We start from the raw sequence: 18,614 nt of genomic DNA on the forward strand, positions 1-18,614 counted from the left end.
GGTTTTTCCTACCACCATATCTCAAATGACCTCTTCAGTCACTATCACCACACAATAGTTTAATGTCTTCACAGTCAGTATTAAAATCTATAATCGTATATTTGTTCATTTACCTGTCTATTGTCTGCTCCCACCACTGCACTGTAAGTTCTATGAGAGGAGGAACTTCATGTGAAAGTATCACAATATCCCCAGTGCCTAGCCCATAGTTATTCGCTCAATATAAAGTTGTTCTTTGATTACAAGATAGCTGTAATGGTGCTGACTTACTCTTTCTGTTTACCATCTTGCATGCACTTCAGATCTTCTTATTAGCTTCCACCCCATCATTCCATTGAAACCATTATTGCAGAGTTTAACATCAACTTGTGAATATATATGTATATATATACACACACACATATATATCTTACATCTTTATCCATTCACCTGTTAAAGGACATCATGGCTCCTTCAACAGTTTGGCTATTGTGGACATTGCTACTGTGAACATTGGGGTGCAGGTGTCCTATAGGTTCACTACATCTGTATCTTTGAGGTAAATATCCAGTAGTGCAATTGCTGGGTCATAAGGTAGCTCTATTTTTAACTTCTTGAGGAACCTCTACACTGTTTTCCAGAGTGGCTGTGCCAGCTTGCATTCCCACCAACAGTGCAAAAGGATTCCCCTTTGTCCACCCCATCGCCAGCATTAGTTCTTTCCTGTCTTGTTAATTTTAGCCATTCTCACTGATGTAAATGGTATCTCATTATACATTTGAATTGTATTTCCCTGATGGCAAGTGATGAGGAGCATTTTTCCTTGTGCTTGTTGGCTATGTGTGGGTCTTCCTCAGAGAAATGTCTGTTCATGTCTTCTGTCCATTTCTTGACTGGATTGTTTGGTTTTTTGGGTGCCAGGTTTTCTAAGTTCTTTATAGATCTTGTATACTAGCCCTTTATCTGATATGTCATTTGCAAATATCTTCTCCTATTCTGTAGGTTGCCTTTCAGTTTTGTTGATTGTTTTCTTTGCTGTGCAGAAGCTTTTTATCTTGATGAAGTCAAAAGTAAGTAGTTCATTCTTACTTTAGTTTCCCTTACCTTTATAGATGTGTCTTACAAGAAGTTGCAGCGGCTGAGTTCAAAAAGGTTGTTGCCAAAAAAAAAAAAAAAAAAAAGTTTGTTGCCTGTGTTCTCCTCTAGGATTTTGATGGATTCTTGTCTCACATTTAGATCTTTCAACCATTTTGAGTTTATCTTTGTGTATGGTGTGAGAAAATGGTCCAGCTTCATTCTTCTGCATGTAGCTGTCCAATTTTCTCAACACCATTTGTTAAAGAGACTGTCTTTTTTCCGTTGGATATTCTTTTCTGCTTTGTCAAAGATTAGTTGACCATAGAGTTAAGAATCTACTTCTGGGTTCTCTATTTTGTTCCACTGTTGTTCAGCATAGTACTAGAAGTCCTAGCCTCAGCAGTCAGACAACAAAAAGAAATAAAAGGCATTCAGATTGGCAAAGAAGTCAAACTTTCACTCTTCACAGATGACATGATACTGTATATAGAGAACCCAAAAGATTCCACCCCAAAATTGCTAGAACTCATACAGCAATTCAGCAATGTGGCAGGATACAAAATCAATGCACAGAAATCAGTTGCATTTCTATACACTAACAATGAGACTGAAGAAAGAGAAATTAAGGAATCCGTCCCATTTACAATTACACCCAAAACCATAAGATACCTAGGAATAAACTAACCAAAGAGGTAAAGGATCTGTACTCTAAAAACTACAGAACACTTCTAAAAGAAATTGAGGAAGACACAAAGGGGGATGGAAAAACATTCCATGCTCATGGATTGGAAAAATAAATATTGTGAAACTGTCTATGCTACCCAGAGCAATTTACACCTTCAAGGCAATCCTTATCAAAATACCATGGACTTTCCTCACAGAGTTGGGACAAATAATCCTAAGATTTGTATGGAATTAGAAAAGACCCTGAATAGCTGGAGGAATGTTGAAAAAGAAAAGCAAAGCTGGGGGCATCACAGTGCTTGACTTCAACCTCTGTTACAAAGCTGTGATCCTCAAGACAGTATGGTACTGGCACAAAAACAGACACATAGATCAATAGAACTAAATGAACTAAACTTGAGAAGGTGACAAACCACTCCTAAGAGAGAAGCGATCCATGGTGGTTCTTGATCCCAACAGAGACAGGGACAGTCTGCCATAGGTGGGATCACTTGAGCTGTCAACTAGGGAGACTTGAGGTGGTACAGGTGAGCTCAAAGAAACCTCTCCAAGGGAGTCTCAGCCTTCACTGGACACAGGGTGACAGCAGCCAAGGTACAGGAATCTAGGTGGGGAACTGAAAAGTCAAGAGAATTCTTCAAAATCTTGACCAGGTTTACTACTCTTTGCTATGTCCAGTCTGAATTCATCTCCTAAAATTTGAATATAAAGTCAGGTCAGTAGAAAGTATCCAAACTGAAATATGAAGGGAAGAAGAATTAACAGCGACAAGAAGACAGTTGATACCTGTAGATCACTGTCAGTCTCACCATGAACTATTTTTACTCATCATACCTCTTCTGCCAAATAGATGTTTTATTGCCACATCAACAAACAGATCTCCCAACTGTCCAGTCAACTACTGGGTGTTCTTCAATTCAGTTCCATTCTGACAGGAACTCCCTGGAGTTACATTATACTCCACGGGTTGCAGGGCTCCATCCCACAGCACTGCTGGCACTTCAGATGCCAGTTTCAAGTATCGGGTACCCGCACTTGTGTCTGACATGGCTGTAAAGTTGAGAGTTCCCACAACTGCCCCCCTCCACCTTCAGATTGTAATTTGCTAGAATAGCCTAAAACACAAGAACACACTTTACTTGCATTTACTGGTTAATTATAAAGGAAACAAATGAACAGCCAGATGAAGAAGTACATAGAGCTGGAAGCGCCTCAAGCATAGAAGCTTCTTGTCCCATGGAGTTGAGGTATGCCACCAACCCAGTGACTGTTCAAACCCCATGGTTAAGGGATTTTTATGGATGTCTGATTACTAGGTGTGATGGATTAAATCACTGGCCATCGGTGATTACCTCCATTGCCAATCCCTCACCACTCCCTGTGCTCAGCAGGATAGGGCTGAAAGTTCCAATCTTCTAATAGATATTTGGTCTTTCTCACAACCAGCACCTCTCTGCCCAGTCTTCTCAGGGCTATCTAGGAGCCCCTCAGGAGTCAGCTCATTATAAGAAAAGACACTCCTGTCACTCCAGAAATTCCAAGAGATTTAGCGTATCTGTTTCAGAACCTGGCAACAAAGACCAAATATATATGTATTTTTCTTATTATATCACATTCACCTCCACCTAATTGACATCCCAGAAAGAAATAAAAAGAATGGAACAAAAGAAATATTTCAAAAGATAAAGAGCAATAACTTTCCAAAGTTGATAATGATCGCTCTATAAATCCAAAAATATCTCTAAATTCTAATCAGGATAAATATAAAACAAACCATAGCCTAGATATGTGATAGACTGCTCAAACCAAAGAGCAGATCTTAAAGGCAATTAGAAGGGGTATTAAAAAAAACACACACACATTATATATGGGAGAACAGTGGTAAGAATTATCACTGACTTCTCATACAGAAACACTGAGGCCAAAAGATAGTGATACGGCATCTTCAATTTGGGGGTGGCAAGGGGGGCTTACCAAGCAAACATTCTATATCCATCAAAAAATTTTCTTCAAAAATAAAGGTGAAATAAAGAACTTGAGAGAATCTGCCAGACTCATATCATAAGAAATTCTGAAGAGACTACTAGCTTGGGATGCCTGAGTGGCTCAACGGTTGAGCATCTGCCTTCAACTCAGGGCGTGGTCCTGGAGACCCAGGATCAAGTCCCGAGTCGGGCTCCCTGCATGGAGCCTGCTTCTCCCTCTGCCTGTGTCTCTGCCTCTCTCTCTGTGTGTCTCTCATGAATAAATAGATAAAAATATTTTTTTTAAAAAAAGATTATTCGCTTTTAAAATAAAAATATTGTGTTCATAGCATATGAATAAGTTGAATATAAGGCAATAAGAGTACAATAGGTGGAAAAGGAACACACAGAATTAGACTACATCATTTGTTCATGGAATAGCATGCTATGTGAAAGTCGACCAAAATTTATAGATTCATTTTGTAATCTCTAGAGAAACCATTAATAAATGCTCACATGAAAAGAGCTAGAGTTAAAAATTCAATATGAGAGAAAGATTAAAGAAAAGAAGTAATTTATCCAAAAGAAGGCAGGAGAGAAAGAGCAGAAAAACAAATACCAAAATGGGAAATTTAACACCAGCCATATAAATGATTACATCAAATGTCAGTTTTCTTATTTTCAGCATTTACACATTTTATAGACTCTACATAGTGTTGTACATTTCTACATATGTTGTCATGTTTGTAAGTATGACCTCTGTGACAGTTTTGCAGTGTTTACCATCTTTGTGCCCTTTTTTTTCCCCTGTGTTGGCTAGAACCTCCAGTATGATATTGAATAGTAGTGGTAAGAAGAGTGAACATCCAGGCCTTGTCCTTAAAGCATGGCCAAAATCAGAGAAAGAACCAAAATTTTGGTGGAAATGTGGTGCAACTAGAATTTGATGCATTTCTGATAGGAGTATAAATGGTATGACTGCTCTGAAGGGCTCTTCTCTGTTTTGAAATAAGTTACGCACACACATCTACCCTGTGACTCAGCAATTGCCCTTGTAGGGATTCGCCCAAGAAAAATTAAAATATATCCCTACAGAAAGACTTGTGCAATATGTCTTATTCATAATAGCCAAAACTGGAAACAGTCCTCAGTGTGAGAATGGGCAGAGTGATATATTCATACCATGGAATACCATACAGCAATAAAAAAAAATTACCAAATGATATAGATTTTTTTAAAGATTTTATTTATTTATTCATGAGAGAGACAGAGAGAGGGGCAGAGTTATAGGCAGAGGGAGAAGCAGGCTCTCTGTGGGGAGCCCATTGCGGGACTCGATCCCAGAATCCCAGGATCATGACCTGAACTAAAGGCAGACTCAACTACTGAGCCACCCAGGTGTCCCTAGATTATTTTCAAAAGAATTGTTAAATGAGAGAAACTAGACACAATAGAGTAATTTATGTTTTCACTTATATGATATCCAAGAACAATCAAAACTAAATCTGTGAAGTAGAAGTCACAAATGGTTTGCCTGGGATGGGTACAAGAGTGAAGTGGAAATGGGCATGAGGGAACTTTCTGGGGTTATGGAAGTGTTCTGTATCTGGTTGAAAGCTGTAGTTCAGTAGTTGCAAGACAACAGAAAATGTCAAAACTCGTTGAACTGAAAATCTGTACTCTGCATTTTATTGTACTTTAATTATACTTCAACAGAATATGTTAATTTTTTAATAGTTTTAAAGTCCTGTGTTATAGGTACTGAAGTTATTCCTAGTGTCCAAATGAGAGAACTGAGGCAGAGAGCAGTCTTTTGACTTACCCAGTGATGCACAGTTCATCACAAAAGCAGGAAAGCTGGGTGATCTGGCTGAGCAGTCCGCACCCTGGCCCAGCAATTAATTCCCTGTCATGGACTTTATTCTTCAGATGAGCTCATAGAAGTTCCAAACAACAAGGTTAATCATTGTACAAGGTTAGTCACTGCAGCACTGCTGATTAGTAGGGGTCTGGCTATATTATTTATAGTGCAGTCACTCAGTAGAATACAATAAAGGGAAGGAGCCAGCTTGAGAAAACCTCCTATATTTCTCCTGGATGATCTCCTAGGTAGAGGGTAGAGTGAAAAAAATCAAAGATCCGGACTGTATGCCACCATCTGTGTCGGAAATAAATGAAGGGTACAGGGGACACTGTCTCTCCCTGTGCTTGTGTAAACCTAGAGCATTTCTGAAAGGAGACCTAAGGAGCTGGTGAGGTTAGTTTCCAGGGAGAGGAATTGAAGATCTGGGCGGAAGGGGGAGGAGGGGACATTCCAGTGTGCACCTGTTCTGTACATCTTGGGTAATGAAGCATGAGAGTCTATATTACCTCTTCAAAAAAATGAATGAATACAATTCCAATTTGGAACTGACTGAAATAGCTCATCGCACACTTAGTGGCCTGAGCTGACAAGCCGGCCTCAGCCTCTTCACACTGTCCCTCTCCCTCATGTCAGTCAAACCCCTGTAGCTTTTGTGTGTCAGCCTCAAAGTTGAGCTGATCCCATCTTTCTCCAGAATCCTTTCCCTGTTTGTGGTATTGGCTTCCTTTTCTTGTTCGCCTCGTCTGCCCATTTCCCCAGTCTTGTCCATGCTCTCACTCCTTGGTGTTCCCAGGTTGTGCCTACATACACACATCCCCTTCCGCTTTGCAAGATCTGTGAAAACAGAGAGCCGTCTTCCTCCATGGCTTATTAAAGGCCTGGTGTCTGACCGAGGGACCCCAAAGCTCTATTGTCCACTTCCAGAATTCACCTCAAACAGGTCTGATGACACCCTCCCTTCCCCTTCAGTGGTTCCCCTTGACTTTTAGCTGCCTTTCCCAGAAAACCATCTGTGAATAACTTGAAATGGTCCAGAAATGAACATTTTAAATTTATATCAAGTGTTATTTATATCAAGTGTTGTCTGTTAGGCAAAATAAAACTAGTCTGTGAAACCTATGGATTTTTAATTTTACCGCTTAGACAAGGCAAAGTTAAGTAGGAAAGAGAATTTTTTTTTTTTTTTTTTTTTTTTTACAGTATTCAGTAGTAAGAAAGATGGATGAACACAGATAGGGCAGAAATGGCGATAGTGGTGGAGCCCTGGCCTTCGGGAAGCTGCTCACTTACAGGAAACAACACCCCACACAGAGTAGACGTTGATCAGTGTTAGACTGCAGTGGCTTGCTGATCTTCACCAGCTGTGTGTGTCCCCAGCCTGCCCAGAGCCTTTCCTGTGGTTACTGAGCTGCTCTCACCACCCCACCCTGCCCAGTTGAACCCACGTAGAGCCACTGGGATTCTTTTTGTACATTCACAGTTTTATGCTTTTGTTCCTGATGTTTATAGACTGTGACCCCCTCCTTCCTTGAATCCTGGCCCCTATCAACTGGGCAAACTCTCTTCTAAACTTCAGGGTTTCTTTTCTAAAGTCATCCCTAGAGTATTAGTTTCTTGTTGCTTCTCTAACAAGTCACAGCAAACTTAGTGGCTTACAAGAACACAGATTTATCATTTGGGAAATCAGAAATCAGATTCGCTAGCTTAAAGTCCATATGTTGGCAGAACTGCTACCTTCCAAAGCCTCTGGGGGAAGAATTTGTTTCCTTGTCTTTTTCCGTTTCTAGTGGCTACCTTGGTTTGCGGTCCTTTCATCCATCTTCAGGACCCATTGTCTGGTCTTTGCGTCGATCTTCACATCACCTTCTTCCCTGGCTCCATTTCTTCCATCTCTTCTAAGGACTCTCTTGATTTCTTTGGGCCCATCTGAATCATCCAGGATCTTCACCCCATCGCAAGATTCTTGACCTAGTCATATCTGTAGAGTCCCTTTTTGCCCTAGAAGGTAACATAATCACAGGTTCTAGGCCTGGGGTGTGGACATTCTGTGGGGGCAGAAACATTATTCAGCCTCCCACACCTGGCGTCACCACTTTCCTAGGTACTTAGCTTTGGCTTTCATGTGCTCTCACAACCCTTTCCATCCTTCAGGAGCTCACCAAATAATCTGCCTTTTAATTGTTCACTTGACCAGTCCTCTCACCGTGAGCTGCCTGGGATGGAGTTACACTGATGTTGCTTCAGACCACTGTTCCTGCCATGTTGTTGCAGTGAAAGGCCATGTGGTTGGGGGAGTAGACTGCCTACTGCAAGACAGCACAGCAGTGCTGTGGTTGCAGGGACATTCTGGGACCTGGCCACCTGGCCAAGTATTCTAGCAGCACCACTCACCAGCTCTGTTCCTGCATGCCCCCCCTCCCCGCCCCGCCGTGTCTTGTGTACAAAATAGCCATGGAGAGTCAAACCCAATCCAGAGACACAATTAAAGACTAAATGGATCACATGTGTAAAAAGTATGAGACAATAATGAATACTTTGTCAGGGCAGCTAGCTAGCTTCATCATTGTTGAATTTGTTGTTTATGGTATGACAGGTTTTATATTACTCTAAATTATTTTTTTTAAGATTCTATTTATTTATTCATGAGAGACACAGAAAGAGAGAGGCAGAGACACAGGCAGAGGGAGAAGCAGGCTCCATGCAGGGACCCTGATGTGGGACTCAATCCTGGGACTCCAGGATCACACCCTGGGCCAAAGGCAGGTGCTAAACCACTGAGCCACCCAGGGATCCCTACTCTAAATTATTCTTGACAGCCTTAGGGAAGGGGAGGCTAAACTGTTATTAAGTTTAGTAATCTTTAAAAAAAAAGTTTAGTAATCTTTATATTTAAAGTAATATTTTCCTTGATTTTAAATATTTTTCCAAAAGCTGCTAAAATGACAGAAGTGTAGAAAGTCCTAAAAGATTTGCTTAGGGTGACCATGTGCCTGCGGAGCAAACTATCTGTTGTGCAGTAACTGCCAAGAAGGAAGCCCTATGCAGAGTGATCGTTAATCTAGACTTGGTTAGCCTAAAAGATACTCGTGTTTGAAGGGAGAGTTAAAGATAGGGCTGACTACAGAGCCTACATAAGCAACTGAATCTATGGATCCTCAAGACTTCTGGCCCTTTAAAGCTACTCTAACAGAAGCCACATATGCCCTTATCTCCAGTTAATTCTCACTGAGCACCTGTCAAGTTCCTTGCACTATCCTAAACTCTTCTGAGGACCCCTGGGTATGTCTACTGGAGGAATGACTAGATCTCCTGTACTTGTGGTCCTCTTATGTCTCAATCTTGGCACATCCAATGACATTTCCATCCCTCTCTATCTCCTAGAGATGCAAGCATTGTTTGCATGAGATAGAGTTGGGTAGAAGTTATGGCCCTTCATTAACTTTATTTTTTTTTTTTTAAGATTTATTTATTTATTTATGATAGACATAGAGAGAAAGAGAGGCAGAGATACAGGAGGAGGGAGAAGCAGGCTCCATGCCGGGAGCCCGACGCGGGACTCCATCCCGGGACTCCAGGATCGTGCCCTGGGCCAAAGGCAGGTGCCAAACCGCTGAGCTACCCAGGGATCCCCACTTCATTAACTTTAAAACATGTTGAATTATTCATCCTTAAAAAGCACCACATAGCATCGTAGAGATGATAGCATCCCATGTGTCATTCCAATAAAAGGGTTTGCAGCCAAGTGAGGTGCTAGAATGTGGTGGTAGGGCACACCTGTGTTCTGAGAGAGCTAACCAAGTCTACTACAGTTAAAGAAAAGACACTTTTAAAACACCTTGTGGCAAGTATTTTCATTGGGAACACGTACTCTGACCAAAGATCAGGACTACTTAGTGTGCATGGAAGTCATATTTTTAGAATGTTGTGAAAAATGGAGAAGTATATGAAAGGCATTCTAGCTTTAGGAAATAATGCTAGTGGGGATTTTAGATTAAAGAGGTAATAAGATCTGCCTAGCAGAGTGAAGAGAGATGGTTTAGTAGTGAAAAATAAGGTTATCAGACAAGTAAATGGCAGGCTGGAAAATAAAAATGTATCATTTGGATGGCAGGAAGCCATTGCCTGTTTTTCAAAAAGCAAGATATTGAAGTTATCATACCCTCCGCATCATTTAACTTGAACGCTAAAGAAGTGATCCTGGAGCTCGAGTGACAATGGGAGGGACAAATTGTAGTAGTCCTGCTCAAAGATTAGCGTCCAATTTATGAATTTATTTCAGGGGTTGAGGTTCAAGTGTAGATCAAATATAATATGAAGAACCAGACAGTTCTACAAAACTGAATACAAGTAACAAAGGACAAAGAATAGTTGCAGACCAGCCTCTTCTGTGGAAGGCAGGCATAATGTTCTGATTAAGAATGTGGAGTTTGGGACTGTTGGGGGGAGGGGGGTGTGGAAGAGCCCTGACTTCATCATGTAAGTGTGAGATGGTGATGAAGTACCGGGATTGTATATAGTTCAGCTAAAGTCGATCAGATTTACTAAAGTACTGTCCTCAACAGATAAAAATGTGAATCTTGGGAAGGGATTCATCCAGGTGAGTCATGTAGGGATCACCTGGGGGAGACATGGGCAACACCCCCTCCAGTGTCTGGCCCTAAGTCCAAGAATTAGCACTGCATAGACTGACCCAATCCAAAGTCTGAAGAGGAGGAAATAGTTCTTACGGTGTGATAGGCCAAGATTTCCAACTCTCAAAAATCAACAGAGATGCTTGTTTTTTGTTTTTTGTTTTTTTTTTGTTTTTTTTTTTTTTTAATTTTTATTTATTTGTGACAGTCACAGAGAGAGAGAGAGAATGAGGCAGAGACACAGGCAGAGGGAGAAGCAGGCTCCATGCACCGGGAGCCCGACGTGGGACTCGATCCCGGGTCTCCAGGATCGCGCCCTGGGCCAAAGGCAGGCGCCAAACCGCTGCGCCACCCAGGGATCCCGATGCTTGTTGCAATAAAGAGGTGTTTGTGGTCCTCGGGGGAGGGAAGGGGGGGTGAGGCAGGTTGCAGTCATCTCCCTGTGGCCACCTGAGCTGGGGTACAGACTGAGCACATGAGCCAGCAGCCATGAGAGCCCACGAAGTGCCACAGCTGCTTCTCTAACAGAATTCCAGAGGTCCGAGTGATGGAGGGACAGAGAAACTCTTGGCTGCAGCTGCCCAGTATTGCCTCTTGCCCTTTGGCTAACAGAGAGACTAAGAGCTGGTGGCTGGGCAGGAGTGGGCAGGAAGCATTTCCCATGCTTGTTGAACCACATCCCTCATGTCCAAGAGGCCACTCACCTGGCTGCAGTTGAAGAGCCAGGGTCACCTGCACTTCAGAAGCACTTCTCACTCTGTGCTTCGAGAAGTGCTTGACCAAGATGCCCTGGCACTGTTGAAGTAAGGGAAAGCAAAGTAGTCCATGGGAACATGGTAAAATGTTCTGTCAGAGATCTAGAGGCGCACAGAGAAGGGAGATAAGGAAGATACCCCAGTGACAGAGGAAGAAGTACAACAAGGTGCTTGCCTTCATGGTGCTTACATTTTCCATGGGTTAGACAGGTAAATGAAAAACACAAATAAGCCAACCAGACATTGTGTACAGATAATGATAGTAGGTGTCCTGAAGACAAAACAGGATGGTGTGCAGTTTGCAGAGTGGAGTTGAAGTGGGAAGCCGCCTGGTTTGGGTGCACTGCTCCCTGTGATTACTGGCAATTGAACTAAAACTGAAAGAATGAGGAGCATTTAGCCATGGGTAAGCCAGCGGGAAAGCATTCAAGGAAAAGGAACAGTCAGTGTAAAGGCAGGAGGAGGAACAGTTGGAAGGATTTGAGACTGGGAGCAGAAGACCATGATGATTGTGGTGGCCCAGACAGGGTGTGCTGGATCACAATCATGCAGCATGATGGAAAAGACCTCTCGGACTCCACTGAAGTTGGAGGAGTGGAAATCACAGCCAGTGTGAAGGGCAGTGTGTTTATCCTCAAGTTGGGAGGGTTGACTGGGGAATGTGTTGGGGGCCTGAGGGCTTTTGTCCCTTTTTGTCTCTGAGAAGGTTGAACCAAGCGGCTGCCCCAAAAACAAGGGCAGTAGGAAGTGGTGGGGGGCTGGAAAGAAGTCATAGGAAAAATTAGGAGTGATTGTTGTGTGGAACAAGAGGCCTAAAAGGTGGCCCAGCTTACAAAGGACAGTCTTCACACTGGTCCACACAGCTTCATGGCTTTCCTCCAGCAAGGCAGCCACCCCACCAGTAGAGGAGAAGCAGGTGCAGAGGCTGCATGGGGCCTTTCTGGGTGGTCAAGACAGAAGGACAGACAAGATTCTTATGGAACCGGCAGTGTGGGCAAGTGATCCTGGGGTAAAGGACAAGAAGCCAACAGATGTGGACCCAAGAAGACCCAAGTAAAGAGCTTTGGGCTCATCAGAGCTCAGTGTAGACAAGAAGGAAGCACATTGAGAGTGATGATGGCAAAGAGCCGGAGGGATGGTCTCAGGTCAGACAGGAGGTTGGCTTTAATCTTTAAGATACTTATATTGCATTACACCTGCCATTTTGTATGTCTTTCTCCTGTCTGTGTAATGAATCTGTGTGTTCATTAAAGGAGAAATGGTTGGCAGGTAGCTTGAACTTCAGTGAATTCTGATCCTGGAATGAAACATTTCCTTTTAATTGTTGCATATACCTTTCTCAGCTTTTTGTCTGCTTGAAGCATATTTCTTCTTTTGCTCTTTGAGCAGCCAAAATGGATGTGTTGGATGCATTGGCTCTGTTAATAGGCCTCTATTGGACGCCTGTTGTCACTCTTAAATGTAACACCACAGCCATAATTGATGGAGAGTTGAATTGTAAGCTTTTAGGACTAATTGCAAAGTGTAAACTAAAACATTTCCTGGAGCTGCCTTTAAATACTAATAATAATACCTTGTATAGGTTTAGTGCTTTACAATTTACAAAGCACTTCCGTATACATCATATCATTTAATCCTCACAATAAACAAGGCTTTTTGAATGCTTAGATCTTTCTTAAGTGAGAAATCATGTTGCACATCCTGATTTAATCCTGGTGGGTCGCCAGAAGTTCTTGATACAATAACCATTTATCGAGCACCTTCTATGCATAAAGCACTTTAGTAAGGATACCAAGGGGTAAATTTCCACTAAATAAATATCCAGTAAATAGTACCTATCCAATAAATGTGATCTTGCATCCCAGCCCATTGTCCCTTGCTCATCACAGCCACTATTTTGGAGGCTGCTTGCTAAACCACAAATTGATATAAATATTGTTGGGAATTCATTGTATCAGAGTTTTAAGGATACTGATACTTAATCTAAGCTCAGTGATTTTTTTTCAGCAAGTCGTTCTGTGGATTTTAGCCTGTACTTTCTTGAAGAACTTGCACAAGTAGTTGAATCTCAAAAAATACTTCCGACATCCAGCATATCTGAAAATGCCTAGCCATTGAGTTCATGTCCCGATGAAGATGATTAGGGTATGATTCCAAGAGTACAATTCGGCCCTTGGCGCCATAAGGCTGGTTATCCGGCACAAAAGAAAGCATAGTCATCTCTGGGTTCCTGAGCGGCATAGAGGAGCCTGGGGGACGGAGTCTGGGAGATGCATAGAGGAGCCTGGGGGATGGAGGACTTCCCAGGAGGGAGCTTTGTGCTTAAGTAGGGGCGGAAGATAGCTTTGGATCCCAGCCCCCCAGGACTTGGAACCTGTGTCCAGGAGCCCCTTCATTCCAGGCACATGCTCTGAGCCACCATGGCTCCTCACACATTCTCCAGAAAGTAAAAGAACCCCAAATGATAGGAACCTTCAGAGGCCTCTGGGCAGAGCGGTCCCTCAGAGTGATGACCTGCACACCATCCTTCCTCTCCCTGTCGGGGGCACTGTCAGGCAGGGAGGGCTGATGTGGCATGTCAGGTCAGCTGAGAGCTGTTCTGTTCCTGAGACGCTGGTTACTGAGGGCATCGTTGCTCCAGCCATCTTCCTGCTTCTTGTCTGGCATCTTAATTTTATTAACTCTAGTGTTACACTACCTCTTATTCTGCTACTTATATGTCCATGTGTTTTGGGAACGGGGGAGAACAAACCCCAGTGGCCCAGTATGTTTTACTAGTGCCCTCATTTCCTGGACACACAGGTTTTTTAGAAAATTTTCCCATGATACCATCTTTTTAAATAACCGCTTCTGTGTATTTTACAAGGGAAGCTGATGTCTGGATTACCAAATTATTTCTTGGTTCTTTTGAAAAGGAACTTAGGGCATCACACACCAAAGACCTCTTCTGTTTATTTTGACCCAGAGTATGCAGCCAGTATCTGAGCATCCCATAAATACTCCAGAGAGAAGACCACAATTAGGAGATAGGGTGGAGCGGGAGTTCGAGCATTAAGTCTAAGTGATATTTCCAACTGGGGCTGGCATCGTGCTTTAAATAACTGTGTTCTGATCATTTAGGTCTCTCTTTATAGGGCATCTTTTATGACCAAGACTGTCCAGTACCAAAATGAGCTACATAAATTCCTAATCTGGGATACAGCTGGACAAGAACGAGTAAGTCGCCCTTTAATTTACTGTGTGTTTTTCCGAGGCCCACATTAAAGCTCCCACCCGACTGTCAATGTCCCTGTCATCTCACGTTACTCACTTCTCTTCCATGCACCAGAGACACATTTATTTCCATTTGCATAGGCCAGCCTTTTTCTTTTCAATTAGAGCCACAAAGTCCACTGATGGAGAAAGTGATAATGAGCACTGAGGGCACTTTTATACTTTTTAGTGTCTTAAAGTAAATGCTGACTAACAGGCCTGATAAAATCCCGCTCAGAGCATTGTGTGTACTTTGGGGCTCCATCCTCTAGCAAAGATATAAAAGAATTAGTGGTAGAAAGGGAGAGTTAAGCACATCTCATTTATAGCTGCCTTTTAAAAGCTAAAGAGGGAACTTTACAGCATATGAAGTTTGAGATTTAAGTGAAATGGATGAGCTAACACAGAGCCGAGCAATAGGTACTTAATAAATGCCTGATGATAAAATTGTCTGAGATGGTTATCTGCTTAAGGAAGAGCCCGAACCAGAGGTGGGGCCTGGGCCATGGCATCCTAGTGCAGAGTGGGATTTGGTGAGGCCCACCTGCATCAGACAAGGGGTGAGGAGGTAGGGAAGGGAACAGACGCTTCCTGCCGCCTCATTTTCCCTCTCAGCCCGACGTCTGATTTCCCTGTCGAGGTGTGTCTGGCAGCCACCCCATTATTCAACGGCTGTTTAATTTTGTTTTCAAACAGTACTATCAAAACAGAACATCTGATGGATGCACAGTGCTATCGTAAGCTCTTAAAAGTATACCAGAAGTAATCAGGAGAAATAGTCTGTCATCACGGTCTTATCTAAGACAGCATAGATACTGTGTATGGTATAAAATCTGACAAGAGTCATCACAGACAAATGGAGGAAGACAAAACAAGCCATTACTGTTGTCCTAGACGTAGACACCATACATTTGTACAGATTTAACGTCTTAAGTTTGCTCTGTTTGATTTCTTCTGGGTGTGTGTGTGTTTTGTTTTGTTTTGTTTTAACACCGGATGTCATGCCCTGCTCCAATTAATCATCTGAGATATGTCTGTTTAATCTCCCATTCCCCATTCCTCCAAACAAACACATTTGTTTGTGTTGTGCATCTAGGATGGAGTATTTAGGACAGCTAGACCTTTTGCTAACCATCACTCTTCCATCCTTCACAAGTGTTGCTTCTCATAGTCTCTGTGAATATATCTATAGATACAGCCTTGGCGTCTGTCCTATTAGCTGAGAACGCCTGTGGCTCTTCATACCAGTAATATATGTACCTTTCACTGAATCCCAACTTTCAATTACCCCCTCCCATATATTTGATGATACAGCAAAACCCTCATCATAAAGAATCATGCTATAATACAGACTCCATTATACTTTGAATCAGAGCCTGTCCTAGTATACACAGTGATGTAGAGCATCTCTTTTTCTCTAGAACATAAAAAAAGAATAATACAAGGCTTCACACCTCTCCCTTACTGCTACTGTAATAGCAGAATTCTTTTAAGTTTTGTAATTAGCTGGTCTGCCTGCCTCTTCTTTCCCCACTCCTAATTGATTCTGCACCAGGGATAGTTGCTCTGAGATGCAGATCTCCCTCATCCCTACCTGAAGCACAGTCACTTAGCCAGGGGCTAGCATAGGGAACAGCAGGCAGGCAGGAGTCGGGAGGACCACCTAGTGCAACCCCATGCATTGGAGACCTTCAGGGTGCTGCTGAGCACCCAATCCAGCCAGCTGTCGCAGGGCAGGAGTCTGCATCCAACCTGGCCAAGCACAGCTTTGAGAGAGCCAGCACATCTGATAGCTGACCCCACATTCTTTGAAATGCTGAGCCTCATGCAGGACACATCTGTGAGCTTGTTCTGACTGCCAATTTGCCCTGGGCAAAGCCTTTATGACCTGACTCTGCCAGACTGTTTTTGCTTTCCACCACTTTATCTTTTTGGACCAAACTGCTTAGAGTTCTCCAGCATGCCATACGGCCTCACCTTGATGCCTGTGTACTGTTGTTCCCTCTAGTCGGAATGCCCTCCCTCCAACTTGAACATAGAAAACTCATGTGTAGCCTTCAAAATTCACCTCTAATGTCACCTTAGGGCGGCCTTTCCTAACCGTCCCTACTATGTTCAGAGAAGCCACTGCTTTGCCATTTGCCCCTTTGCTCAAATCTGAGTCTGGAGATGACCTGTAATTCCTCCCTTCTCTTCCCCTCACATTTGTTCTATCAGTGTGCCCCCCAGCTGTATCTTCTAAATTACATCAGATACGTTCACCTCCCTCCACCTCTACTGCCAGCACTCTGCTTTCAGCCACCTGTGACCCACAGAGGGTCCCTGTAGCCTTTTCATTAGTCCCCAGCTTCCCTCTTCCCAGCCTGCCACCCTGCTTCACTTCTCCTCACAGGACCTGGAGGGATCGTCTGAAGACAAAAATCCAATGCCACTGTCTTCCTGCCTAATACCCTTCAATGCCTTCCCACTGCTCCTGTAGTAGCCAAGGTCTGAACTGTGGCCTGCAAAGCCCTGCACGGCCTGCTCTGCCTTCTCGCCTCTGTTTGCCATCCTGGCTCATCCTCCCTCTCACCCACTGAGTTCCAGCCCACTGGCTTCCATTCAGTTCCTCCAATGCCCCAAGGTCCTTGCCTCTCCAAGGTCCTTGACTCTGAGTGTTCATGTACATTGTTTCTTCTCCTGGAACTCCCTCTCTTCCCCCTGCTCAGAGCATGGCCAGCTGGCTCCTTCCCAACCTTTGAGTCTCAGGTTCAGTGATACACCCTCAGCATTTTCCCTAATCCCCCTGCCTGAAGCAGGGCTCCAGTGCATTCTCCATCACTGCCTCCTATTCATTTTCCTCAGGATCCTCATTACAAGTTGTAATTAGATGATCTGTCTCCTGCACTTGATTGACAAGAACTGGAACCAGTGTCTTGTTGACTGCTGTATTCCTGTTGCCCAGCACAGGGCCTGACAAAGCACTGATGCTCAGATGCTGGTCAGGCCAGTCAGTGAATGAACTCTTCAGAGCATTTCTTTGTATCCTACACAGTCTTTGATTGCCCCCATCCAAGAGATTGTCTCCTGTTTCCTTACTTGTCTGTCTGCTGTTAGACTGTGAGCTCTTTGCAGGCAGGCAGGGACTGTATCCATGTCTGTGCTCTCAGCCCCTGGCACACAGTATTGATGTCAGTGGACTTTGGTCAATTGATTGCCAGCCCTACTTTTGCACAGATAAGGAAGGACAGATCCTCTACTATTACCATGTGAGTATTGCATGCCTCAAATGATAATTTCTGGTATTTGCACATGTATTGTTAAGTTCCCTACGGTAGTGAGATTCATCATAGAACCAAAAGGCGTCATAAAGTGAGAATCCTTTCTGATGAACTGACCGTTCAAACATCCTCCCCATTTGACCCTCCATCCTCTGCTGTCTATGGTTTTGGCAGGTGGATTGTCTTTCTGATGGTCCAGTTGCAATTGATTTGCAAATCGATTCCATTAAGTCAATGAAAGTGATTTTGGAGAACTTAACAAATGTCATGCAAAGCCACTGATGGTAAGGGATCTTGTTAAATGAAGGGGAAAATACTGATCAGGATGATGATATAAGTGTTTCAGAAGATAACAATTTGTGGACCAAAGAGTTGAGCTGCCTAGGAAAAACCGATGGAGTCCTCAAATAGTTTTGTAAAAATTCCTTTTCTGTGATCCGATAGGAGAGTCAAGCATGAAATGAAAGATAGACATCGTATTGTGCTAGCGTATAGTTTCATCAGAAGAATCACAGTCAGGTCCTCAATCAACTTCGATTCAGTGTTCATTCAGGAAACTAGCTCCTGGTTGCAATAATAAACCTAATTTTTTTTTTCCTAACATCAGAGGAAATGAAACTTTTTTTTTTAAGATTTTATTTATTTACTTACTTATTTGACAGAGAGAGAGATAGCGAGCACAAGTAGGGGGAGAAGCAGGGGGAGAGGAGAAGGAGAGGGAGAAGCCCAGTGAGTGGCTTGGTCCCAGGACTCTGAGATCATGACCTGAACTGAAGGCAGGTGCGTAACTGACTGTACTACCAAGACACCTGAAATGAAACTGGTTCTCATAATTTCAATTTATTTTCTCAAGAAAGTGCCTTTGTCAGATCTTTTTGTCCCTGTCTGCTATCCTAAACAAATCCATTCACCAATCATCCTTCACTAACAGGGACTCCTGCAGTAGCATGGAGATGGACCCAGCACCATGGACAAATGAGCACCGCAGATACCATAAATATACCATAAATGGAACAAGAACATTTCAAATACATGACAAGAAAGCTTCTTAACTAAAATCTAATAGATACTGCATCCAGTCCTTAGGTATAGGTATATGAATCTTCACATAGTTTCTCCTGATGACCGTTTGCAGAGGTCAGGGCACC

The 18,614-nt window shown here is 43.1% G+C and overlaps 1 protein-coding gene across 1 annotated transcript in view; it reads left to right on the forward strand.

The window, feature by feature from the left end:
- Positions 1–18,614, forward strand: part of RAB22A (RAB22A, member RAS oncogene family) — a 55,610-nt gene that overhangs the window by 19,594 nt on the left and 17,402 nt on the right. The window contains exon 3 of the mRNA XM_072801570.1: positions 14,089–14,170. Coding sequence (XP_072657671.1) covers positions 14,089–14,170 — 82 coding nt within the window. The remainder of the gene's footprint in view (positions 1–14,088; positions 14,171–18,614) is intronic.

The sequence above is a fragment of the Canis lupus genome, chromosome 26, assembly GCF_048164855.1.
Source record: "Canis lupus baileyi chromosome 26, mCanLup2.hap1, whole genome shotgun sequence".
Taxonomy (NCBI): domain Eukaryota; kingdom Metazoa; phylum Chordata; class Mammalia; order Carnivora; family Canidae; genus Canis; species Canis lupus.